Below are 11,889 nucleotides of genomic sequence, written 5' to 3'. Positions count from 1 at the left end.
GGCAGGACCCGGAAGGTTTCGCAGTCGGAGCGTCGCTGCCCTGAAGAGAGACCTCGCTCCTGCCGCTCCCCGCCCGCCCCTGCGTGTTGTCCCATGGACTCGGTGGGAGTCGCCGCCGCCGCCCCCCCCGACGCCGGTTCGGGCCCCGCCTGGCAGAGCAAGGTGAGCGCTGTGCCGGCAGCCCGGGGCCGCAGAGGGGCGGCCGCCGCTGTCCGGGCTCCGGGGAGGTGGAGGAGGAGAACTGAGGCCGTGGAGAGGGCGCTGCGGGGCAGTGGCAGCTCCGCCAGGGTCGCGGTCACTCGGCAGAGCCACCCGGAGCAGCGATGGACGGGGAATGGCGCTCTTGCTGCTACGGGCAGTTATCTACTTGCTGGACAGGGCTGCTGTGGCAGCCTGATAAATGCCTTTGCTTCTCTCCAAGCTCTGCTGGCGAGCAGGGAGTTGGAGCTAAGCGAGCCTGGTTGTCACGGCGGTAGGCAGTGAGTCACAGCTTGGTTGGGTTCGTCACTCGCAGCCGCCGCCTCCCCCAGCGAAGTTATGTGTGTGCTTCTGCGTTTTTGAGGGGATGTTTTATGGTGGCTGTCCTTTGAGGGCCCTAAAAACGGGGGAGGAAGCTGTGCATAAGCTGTCACGGTTGTGTTATTCCAAGCAAAGTTTTACACAGGTTGTGTGTACACTTGCAAGCAAACTTTCTGGGAAGGCTTTACCCTGTCTTTAGAGAGTACTGACAAGTTGACTTTTTCCTCCCCCCATTAGTGACTGCCAACATCTTTTCAACCCCAGTTCTCCCTACTGAGTTTATGAAGCTACTCTTTGAGTAGTACACCATAGTTCCCTAAGTATCTGTAGAAGACAAGCTCTTACAAGATTGACATGAGCTTATTTTGCTGCCAGCGATAGCTAATTATCCTGATTATTGTGTTGTCACTTTACAAATCTTGCTGATTTGAATAAAATGTTTATTTACAGTGTCCATGGGGAACCCCTAACACAACATCAATGTCATGTTCTCTTGCTGATGTAATGAGTGAACAGCTGGCAAAAGAACTGCAGCTGGAAGAGGAAAATGCTGCTTTTCCTGAAGTGGTTGCGTAAGTTCGAGCCCTGGATTAGTGATCTCCATAGTTGTGCTGCCATCTTCTCTCTCTTGTGCGTGTTCTTACAATGTGCTTAGTGCATAGCAATATAGCAAATGCTTTGCCTATTGCCTCCTATCTCTGCTTCTTCAGATCTTTTTCAGTGAAGATGGCTTTCCCAGTCAAAAATCTTCCTTAGATTCTCTTCTTTGTTGCCCTTCCTTCTTTCTTGATGTTTTCTTTGCATTTTCTGGGTGCATTAACCCAGTCTGTAAGCTATGTTTAGAGAAATCTCAGAAATTTTTTTTTCCTACCCTTTTAGAGAATCCTTTTAACAGTGTAAAATGTTATTTCAGGAACTACCAGGTATATCACCTGTATCCTCCTACTACCTGAAAGCTCTAAACAAGGGCCAAGAGCTTACTAGTTCTAAACTTATAAAAATTTTTACTGCAGTCTTTCCTGTGAAGCAGAGCAAAGCAAAGTGGCACTATTTGGGGTTTTATTTGTTTTTATTTACAAAACATATAACTATGTATACGCACACATACACCTGTATGATTTCTTTTTTTTTTTGTGAAGGACACCTTAAAAATAGAGCTTAATGCTTCTTACAGAATGGTAAGCAAGTAAAAATTTAGGTAACGTGTCCATCATAAAAAAGTGGTAAAGAGAAATGAAGTCATGATCTATTAATATTTAGTGTTGACTTAAAAGGGAGGCAGACAGCTGAGATCCATTCCTTTCTGTGCAGCTCTACATGAAGTCTTTTGTATAGAGTGAAGAATTAATACAAAGCAATGGTTTATGCTTAGATTACTGTGTTTAAATTTTTTAAATTTCTGCTTTCATCTCACACAGTGTTGCTGAAGGTCCATTTATTACAGGAGAAAATATTGACACTTCTAGCGACCTAATGCTAGCTCAGATGCTGCAGATGGAATTTGACAGGGAATATGATGCACAGCTTCGGCGTGAAGAGAAGAAGATTAATGGAGATAGCAAAGGTACCTTTATCAGAAGAAATCTTTTTGCTTTGGAGGTATTCTTGGCACTCTGTTTAAGTTGGCAGAGCTGTGAGGAAGTAGCAAATCCCTGATAATCATTGGCATACTTACTTTGTTTTGTTTCTCAAGTCTCCATATCCTTTGAAAATTATCGGAAGGTGCATCCCTATGACAGTGACAGCTCAGAGGATGAGGTTGATTGGCAGGATACCCGTCATGATCCTTACAGAGCAGGTATGTGGCAGTTTTAAACAATACAATTTCTTCAGTTCATAGGCCTAAGACATAGTTAAATCAAGTGTTCTTTGAATGTAAGGAGGTATACCAGTTGTACATAGAAGCAGGTTACCTCCTTGGGAGCTGTCAGCAGGAGGTTGGGCAGGTAATTTCAGGCTTCTGTCTGCCAGTATATTGGCTGGCTTCAGTGGCTGAATCTGGCTAAATAATTATTGTACGTGGAAAGTATTCTGAGATGGGCGTATCTGTCATCTACATTTGGCTAGGGTCAATATCATCTTCCCATGACATTGAATATTCCTGTCTTAATATGCCAAAAATGTGTCTGACACCCCAGAAAAGACATAGAAGTAAGTCATAACATAGCAAAAGAAGCTGTCATGCTTAGGATAAGAGAAGACTTCACTACGATCATACAATTGAAGTAATCTGAAATTATATTACATTTGTGGACATTGTGGGACTTTTGTGAGCATAAATTATGTTTGTTTAGGTGTAAAGTTTGATTTATTTTTCTCACTGCTGGCAGATAAACCTACTACCACACCGAGAAGGGGTTTCATAGGAAAAGGAAAAGATATTACTACTAAACATGATGAAGTGGTATGCGGAAGAAAGAACACTGCTCGCATGGAAAATGTAAGTGAAAATTTAGGGAAATTTATTTTGCATATTAAACTGGAATGCTGCAATTCAACCAGAGAACTAATGCTTGGCCATCTGTGCTTCTGGATAGGGTGACATTTTTTTTCCCATCAAATCAAAGAATGTAGTGTTTGGTTTCATATCGGCAGTTTGAGTTGTGCGGGTTTTCTGTTTAATAATAGTTTGTTATTGACCATGATTCAAAAATTTGCACAGAACTGTTCCTGCAAAACAAAACTATCAGCAAGTTTGGTACACAGGCAAATAAAACACTGAAGCTACTTTTGAAAGGCATAGCTATTGTGTAACCTCTTTTTTTTATTAATTTTGTCTGATGAGCCAAGTAACTTATTTTCAGTTAATTATTTGACTTACAGCTTTTCAGTCTGTTTATCTATATAGTACATGCCTTCCATTTTCTTTAAGGTAAGTGGTGCAACTTATACAAATAAGGAAATGCTGCAAGTGCTATTTTTGCAGGATGTTAGGTAATCTCATATCTATTTGAGCAGACTTTGAGTTCTGAGTTTAAAGCAATAAGTTTTTTAACATAGTGACAACATTATACAAAGTGGGTTTCAGATAGGTCCTCATCTACCTGGGGTATTTCCAAATCAGAATGAGAAATTTCTGTTTGTGCCAACTCTTGGTGTCTGCTAGTAACAAAGCTTAAATTTCTATTATTTCTACTTGTAGTTTGCACCTGAATTCCAAGTTGGGGATGGAATTGGAATGGACCTAAAGCTATCAAATCAAGTCTTCAATGCCTTAAAGCAACATGCATACTCTGAGGAACGTCGAAGTGCAAGGCTCCATGAAAAGAAGGAACACTCCACTGCAGTATGTTTTAAATAAATTCTCTCTCTATACTTTTTATCTTGTGTAATAGCTGAACGCTGCTTTGGTAACTTCTTGAAGCATTCCATTTTTAGTAAAACAGTTAAGTAATACTAACATTGCTGAAGGAGATGGTATCAGCCAGCTGGTACTAGAAAAAGGCTGTTTTTACTTGAGCTGCATTACTGTGAGAGCCATATCAACGTAAGAGCAAGCACCTTCCATTTTTTTCCCTCTTTGTCTTTCTAAACTTGCCTAAACTTAATCAGCTACAATGAATAAACTGTCTGGAAGTTATTTATAGAAACTATCCAGAGGACTAATCCTCTGCAGTTCAACCCTGTGGCTCCAAATATCTGTCTTCATAGCAAGTTGCAGGAAGATGAGGTGACCAACTAAACTGACTTAATAATTTAGAAAGTCAGTTTATAGGCTTTATGGGTGATTTTAGAGTAGGACCTCTGGTGACTCCTGCTGTGGACTTCTTCAAATTTGAGTGTTTTGCTTTGCTTTATTATTACTGGTATCAAAGAAATATAATAGTTAGGATATTTTGAATCATGATTTGTAGAGACTTCTTGAAAACACCGTAGAAAGTGCTGTTGAGTCTGTGTGGAATTGGTAAAATACTAAATGTGTTACACAGCTGATAAGGAATCTGAGAGTATTAAATCCTAAAATGACAGTCCTGGAGCAGACTGATTTTGCTTCATCTGTTTGTTTCAGTTTATTTATTTTTTCCTCTTTTTCAGTTGAGATAATTTTATTATTACATTATTCGTTCCACATAGTTGAAATCTTGTGGCATATAAATGTTCTAAATTCGCTGTAAAGCAAAGAATTATTTTACTGAATTGAGAATTCATTTCTTGCCTGTAGGAGAAAGCAGTGGATCCCAAAACTCGTTTACTTCTGTACAAGATGGTCAACGCTGGGATGCTGGAGACCATCACAGGCTGCATCAGCACAGGAAAAGAATCTGTTGTTTTTCATGCCTATGGAGGAAAGTAAGTATGTTGTTGTTACTGATGGTAGCTTTAAGTACCAGAGTTGATATAAAAAGCAGAAACCACAGAAATATTTGAACAGCTGCATGTTTTTTATTTCCAAGCCTTTAAAGTTTGTATTCATGTGTACGCAGATAGTAATAAAATCTAAAAACCAAATGGTACCAACTGTGAAGTAAAAAAACACCCACTTTCCTCCTTGGAGTCTGTTTAATGAACAGGGACAAATCCACCTGCCTTTCTGTAGAAAAAGATGTACTTCTTTTATAAAAAGAAGTCTTGAGATTTTTGCGGAACTCTTTCCACCAACGTGCAGCAGGCTTATAGAACTGTCATGATGATATTAGGCTCCCTGAAGATTGTCTTTCTATACAGATCACTGTATGGTCAGCTCCATTTGTGCAGCTCAGTGGAGGTGGTGTTTGTTACTTTTAGGGTTACCTTGAGCATAGTGTTGGGATGCTGTTCACTTTGGGAGTCATGTAAGAGTCCAGTTGTAAAAACTGCCACACTGGAAGGATTATATTAAGTTAGTAGTGACTATAGTGCATATATCTTTGTGGTGCTTTACAAAATACTGTGGTGCTACTATTATTGTTCTAAGGGAAGACTGTTTTCACCTGTAAGTTCTTGTAGCAAGTACATCCATTAACAGGGCTGTTATTAGCTATGACATTTAAGGAAAAATAATACCAAACTGGGAGATGTAACCTGTTTGATAAGCAACATATAATCAAAATGCCAAAACCCAAACATTCATATGCACGTTTAATCATAGAATTGTTATAAACTTGAGTTGGCTTCTACATTTGATAGGAAGTCAGACCTTCTCTTACATTAAAAATCGCTGTATCTTGTATTATATAAAAAACCCCAAAAGCGTGCATTTGTCTGTAAAGATGCGAATAGTTAACTTTGTTATATATTTGACTTTTTCCACGAGAAGTGCAACTGAAGATAAAGTTATTCCTCCGGAATGTGCCATCAAAGTGTTTAAAACAACCCTTAATGAATTCAAGAACCGTGACAAATACATCAAGGATGACTACAGATTTAAAGACCGCTTCAGTAAATTGAATCCACGAAAGATTATTCGTATGTGGGCTGAGAAAGAAATGCATAACTTAACAAGGTAAAGAAAAGAAAATCAAGTGTACTTGTCAAATGCCTTCTCTGTGTAAGGAAGATACACTCTGTCTGGGTAGAAGTTTAAATTTGTTTTTTAGGTCAAAATAATATACAAAGTGCCACAGATTGGAAAAGCCTCTGGTTTCTTACAGTTTAATGAGTTGTCAGCATCTTCAGTGATTTGGCAGCAGAATTTACAAGCCCGTGAAGTTAGCAGGCTCTTGTTGTAAAAGTGATTGGTGTTCAGTGAGCATTCTTAGGCTCACTTATTACTTTAGGATCTGAATTTTCCCATGTGAAATAAATATATTTATTCAATTTTCAATTTTTCTCTATTTCAAAGACTTTTTTTACTCTGGATCAAGTTTCTCACATGCTCTCTCAGATTGGAATTGAGCAAGCAGGAACTAGGATTATGTGGTTTGGGGGCTTTTGTTTTTCTTAATCAGTATCTATTTTCTGATCCTCAGAATGCAAAATGCGGGAATTCCTTGTCCTCAAGTGGTTATCCTTAAGAAACACGTCTTGGTTATGTCTTTCATTGGCAAGGATCAAATCCCAGCTCCTAAACTAAAGGATGTAACACTCAGTAGTGAAGACATGAAAAAGGCCTACTATCAGACTCTCAATGTAAGACAATGCTGATTTCTCCTCCAGTTCTGGGTTGTGTTTTCTTTTAGGAGAATAAATTAAGGGCAAATCATCATTTATTTACTTTTCAGGATGCTTGCCTCACTTTCAAGATATGAAGTCCAAAGTCTTATTTTGCTGCTGTTTAATGTGTGACTTAGAATAAATAAAAAAATTATCCACTAAAAAAAATATTTAAATTTAATCTTAATCTGAGTGCTGGGACTTGATGCCAGATACTTAGCAGTAGAGGAATTATCAGCAAGTAGTCCTTTGATAGAAGCAGCATGTGGTTTATAAAATTCTCTGAAGTCTTTCTGGGCTTACCAAACACTTAATTTACAAGGCTTAAACACTTTCCAGTGATCGCACCCTTCCCATCCCCCTCTTCAACAAACCTAGAAATCAAAGAATGAGTTGGAATATTGCACAGTGGATTTTTCTGTTTTCTGCTGTAATTGGTTCAAGCATGTACCTGCTAACTGTCTATTCACTGTTACATTACAGAAATTAAAAAACTGAACCAGCCAACCACCCTCTCATGTTGGTAACAGGAATGGTCTAGGCCTCAAATTGTGAGACCAGTGAGCAACACAACCATCTTTTAAATGAATATGTATGCTGTTTAGAATTCAGCATGTACAACTCTGAGACTTCTTTGCTCTGTGATAGAAGTGAAAATGACATGTATATTTAGAGAACGTGTTTATCTCTCTCGTGCACTTGGACTGGTTGGCAGAGCTGACCTGAGTTTACCAGACTCATTCTTCAGACTTGCCAAAGCTAAGTTCAGTGATAAAAGCTTAGTTTGCTGGCAAAGTACCAAAACTGCGATTGCATGTGTGGAAATTTATTGAAGACTAGGGTAAAAATTATGCAAATTAGGTCAGTGTGTTGGAGAAAGTCGTTTTGTTTGTTTGTTTATTTTATCGTCATGCAAGCAATATTTATGTGGAGTATAGCATACTTCTTTCATTAATTTGGTTCCTTGCAGATGATGCAGCAGTTGTATAAGGAGTGCAACCTGGTCCATGCAGATCTGAGTGAATACAACATGCTTTGGCATGATGGGAAGGTGAGTTTGTTCTTAATGTGGGGAGGAAAGGTTTCACAGAATCACAGAATATGCTGAGCTGGAAGGGACTCACAAGGATCATGGAGTCCAGCTCCTAGCTCTGCACAGGACCATCCCCAAGAGTCACACCATGGGCCTGAGAGTATCATCCAAATGCTTCCTGAACTCCCTCAGGGTTGGTGCTGTGACCACTTCCCGGGGGAGCCTGTTCCAGTGCTCAACCACCCTCTGGGTGAAGAACCTTTTCCTAATATCCAATCTAAACCTCCCCTGACACAACTTCAGGCCATTGCCTTGGGCCCTGTCACTGCTCACCACAGAGAAGAGATCAGTGCCTGCCCCTCCTCTTCCCCTCATGAGGAAGTTGTAACTGCAATGAGGTCTCCCCTCAGTCTCCTCCAGCCTGAACAGACCAAGTGACCTCAGCTGCTCCTCATACGGCTTCCCCTCAAGGCCCTTTACCATCTTCATTGCCCTCCTTTGGACACTCTCTTCAACGTGAAATTTTAATACAAAGTGAATTGTTATTTCTCTTGTGACTACAGGTCTGGCTCATTGATGTCAGTCAGTCTGTAGAGCCAACCCATCCTCACGGACTTGAGTTTTTGTTCAGAGACTGTAGGAATGTTGCACAGGTAGGACCTCTTTGTCTGACAATCTTCTGTTCTGCTGAATGTTTTCCAAGATAAAAATCAACTCAGAGCTAATTGAAAATCAACCAATCAACTCAGTAAAAAATGATCACCACCACATGTATACAAGATTACTGCCGCATATTATCCATGCTGATGGTGTTCTTCTCTGAAAGGGAAAAAAGCGTGGAAGAGTAAAATGATACCACCAGAACTTAAAACTTATTTCAGTTATTTTTATCTGTGGGTCAATAAAAGAAAAAATGTAATTTTGACTAAATATTGTAACTTGGGGAAGAAAAAGGAATATTTTGTCCTGTGTAGTAAAGTGTTTTAATGTGTGCTTTTTATGTTGACTAGTTCTTCCAGAAAGGAGGTGTGGCAGAAGCACTTAATGAGCGTGAACTCTTCAACGCTGTCTCAGGTTTAAGTATTACAGCTGACAATGAAGTAGACTTCCAAGCAGAGGTATAGCTTTCTCTGTCTAACAGTTTTAATTTGGTTAGCTATAGTAGCTATTGTAATACCTTAACTTTCCACATTTAGTTTGCGTGATTGGTTTATGTGAATAAAATTTCAGCAGTCATTCTGCATCTCTTTTTAAAAACTTGAGTATTTCAACCTAGTACAAATGTTTACAGAAACTCATACCGATAGGCCTCTCCACCCCCTTTCCTGATCCCCCTGCTCCCAAGTGTAAAAGGCTTCATGTTGCATTTAGTTGCTTCTTTCAGGATTAAGGCAAATCTAGTGATCTGGTTTTAGTTTAAAAGCTAGCATTGTTGTCTTTCCTTACATACATTAAAGGTTGTGCAGAGAAAGGAAAGCTGGGTTCAAAATAATAATTGTTCTACTGCTTATTTTTATGGTTTAGATGTTATTAGAATTTATTAGCATTAATTTATTAGAATTTAAAGCTTAGGCTAGTGTTTTCAATTTTCAAGCCTAAAATCATGCTATCATGTAAATATGGATGTAGGAATCTTTGGTCACTGTCGCCTTTTAATTTTCAACCTTTGTTTGTAACTCCTCAAGGCATACATCCTGATATCAGACATTGAATAAACAAGTTGTCAAACAGTCAATATTTACTAATCGAAGTTAGGGTGACATGGCAATTCTACTCCACCTAATTACTCATGACAGTGTAGGTTTATGCTAGTCCAGCATGGAGTAGGTGGCAGCTTGAAACCAGGTAACTCCTGGGGAAGGTCCTCAGAGTAAGCTAGAGATAAAGGGAACATGGCGTCACAGTTCCATGATCATTACATATCAGGTAATCGAGCAAAAACACTTCCCTGACTGACTGTGGTGTGAGCACTGCCCGGTAGGGTGTAGTGTTTTTCTTGTTTTATGTCACCTTTAGTGCTTGTAAGTTTTATGGGAAAGACTTATCATTGCTGCTTACGTAGAGGTGAATTTGAGCAGCTCATCCTTAAACTTCAGACTTCTGTTACTAGGGGCTAAAGTCAAAATTATCTCCCCTGGAGTAGAAGGGGAAGCAATCCAAACTTAACAATCAGAAGACCAAAATAAGCTACTGTACTGTGTTACTTTGATTGCACAAAACACTGAAGTATATCTGTCTTCAGTTTTCACTGTTAAGAGTTACTGCAGTGGATTTGTAACATTAGTATTACTTGGAATTTCTCTCATGCTGATGGATTGGATGAGTTACAGTGGAGGTTTTCAGAGTTGGAGAAAGGGACATTTCTATACCTCAAAGAGAAATACAGCTGAAGACCTAAGAATCATGCAGTCCTCCCTGCAACTGGTACATTTCAGTTACCTACCTTGAAACTCTAATGGAGTGCTAGTCATTTTAGTAACTTGTTGAGAACAGATGTTTCAAACTGTGCTTCCAAAATATGTCCCTCTGTACATGTAACTGTATCACTGAAATATTAACACTGTATATACCTGCTCTGTGATCTACTTTTTAAACACTGTTTAGCAGCATTCTGGTGGAGGTGTGGTTTTATGATTTCAGCCGGTTGTTATTTTGTCTCTCCAGATTGAAGCTTTGGAGAAGATGAATGAAGATCATGTGCAGAATCATGGAAAGAAACTGTCAACGTTTTCAAGTGATGGAGACCCACCTATATATGATGAATAGCACTGAGTGTATAGCTGCTAACAAAACAAAACAAAACACAAATTTACTGCTTCTAACTATGTTGGTGCAGTGGTAAATGTCAACTACTGGTGTCAAGAGAGAGTGGTTGGCTGGGAATACCAAAATGGAAAACACAACGAGCGTATGGTGATGCCTCAGTGGTTTGCTTTTTTTTTAACTTGTCCCACACATCAGGCTGGCACTGTAAGAATGGACTATCACTAGCACTTTGGACAGTCTGACAGCTTCACCAATTGCCCAGTTACATTAGACTAATGTAGCTCAGGTGGTCATATTTTGCATGATTCAGAGCTTATACATGTTTAAAAAAAAAAAAAAAATTAAAAAATCATCTATATCATCCAAAGTATTTAATGGGAAAGCACACGAGAAGAGCCCCTCTCTTTTTTTCCTATTGCAGCTTGAAAAACTAATTAAAAAATATCTATGGACACAATGTCAGTGAACCTTTCATCCCTTTCCACCGAGGGCAAAATGAAAAGTCAAACTACGCACTGCAATCATATGAAAATGTTAATTTAACAAACTAATGTATTTATAGATGCAAAAGTCTGGACCTTTTCATTTGAAGTACATGGAATGTGGCTATAAGTATCTCTGTAAATACACTTGGGTATTAGATGAGAAACAGATATGAATTCAACCTGCAGAGGACTTCCTTGGTGACATGCCAGGAAATCCTGAGGGCTGCGTCCAAGGTGCAAAGAGTAAGTTCAGTTAGCTTCACTCTTAATATCCAAATGGTTCCAAGAACTCGGTGCAAATCAAAAATAGAACTCTGTAATAATCCTGTCTCTGCCTAGAATGTTTAGAGCATCAAATGTGCTGGCCCTGAAGGTAATCATAGACAAATCTGAGTATTCTTTTTGCACCTGTAAGCAAAAAAGCTTCACTTAGAAATATTTAGTTTCCACAGTCTATTTCATGCTTTTATTCTTAATGTCAGACTTTTTTATTTTTTACCAAGTTCTAAAAATCTAGCAATGTTTCTCTAAAAACAACACATTTAAAGATGAACTGATGTAGTGGGATGGTTTGGAAGTAAGGAATTCTAATCAACTTCTTTTTAACAGATTGCTGTTTCTGATTGCTGCTCTTTATCAAGCAGAATATAGTGATGCTACATGTGACATTCTCACAGTGTGCTGTGAAAGTGACTTTTTTTATCTCTTTGTTGAAAAACTGGTGATGAAGTAAAATCTTAAGATCTTATGGTGGTATTCTTGCATAGTTCTTTGCATCATACAGGCCTTCACTGATCCTCAGTGTTTCACTGGAGCAGTCTTAGGGTAGGAACTCACTAATTCTTTGTAACAATACAAAAATTACTGTTTGGGTGGGTACTACATGAACAGTAAACAACGTTGATGGTTTTGCCAGTTTCATCCCAGCACTCTTCCCTTTCCTAAATCAGGTAATTGTCTTGCAGTTACCCCTTACTTTTGAAATAAAGGAACTTTTACCTTTTGGATACTTAA

General features: G+C 39.1%; 1 protein-coding gene across 2 annotated transcripts; it reads left to right on the top strand.

Moving 5' to 3' along the window:
- On the top strand, positions 1–11,889 carry RIOK3 (RIO kinase 3). Of its 2 annotated transcripts, none has more exons than XM_050318148.1 (13): positions 1–162; positions 970–1,091; positions 1,938–2,083; positions 2,213–2,317; positions 2,850–2,959; positions 3,662–3,805; positions 4,682–4,809; positions 5,753–5,941; positions 6,408–6,567; positions 7,562–7,642; positions 8,188–8,277; positions 8,635–8,742; positions 10,289–11,889. In XM_050318148.1, exons 1-13 carry the CDS (start codon positions 94–96, stop codon positions 10,388–10,390), a joined length of 1,554 nt encoding a protein of 517 aa, XP_050174105.1. In that variant the 5' UTR covers positions 1–93; the 3' UTR covers positions 10,391–11,889. The 2 variants fall into 2 exon arrangements, with proteins under 2 accessions (XP_050174105.1, XP_050174112.1); XM_050318155.1 differs by having other exon boundaries at positions 2–162; positions 5,756–5,941.

Source organism: Myiozetetes cayanensis, unplaced genomic scaffold (genome assembly GCF_022539395.1).
Source record: "Myiozetetes cayanensis isolate MyiCay16 unplaced genomic scaffold, myiCay2020 scf1, whole genome shotgun sequence".
Taxonomy (NCBI): Eukaryota; Metazoa; Chordata; class Aves; order Passeriformes; family Tyrannidae; genus Myiozetetes; species Myiozetetes cayanensis.
Note: the sequence above shows the minus strand (reverse complement) of the source record. Positions and strands in the feature narration are given on the sequence as shown.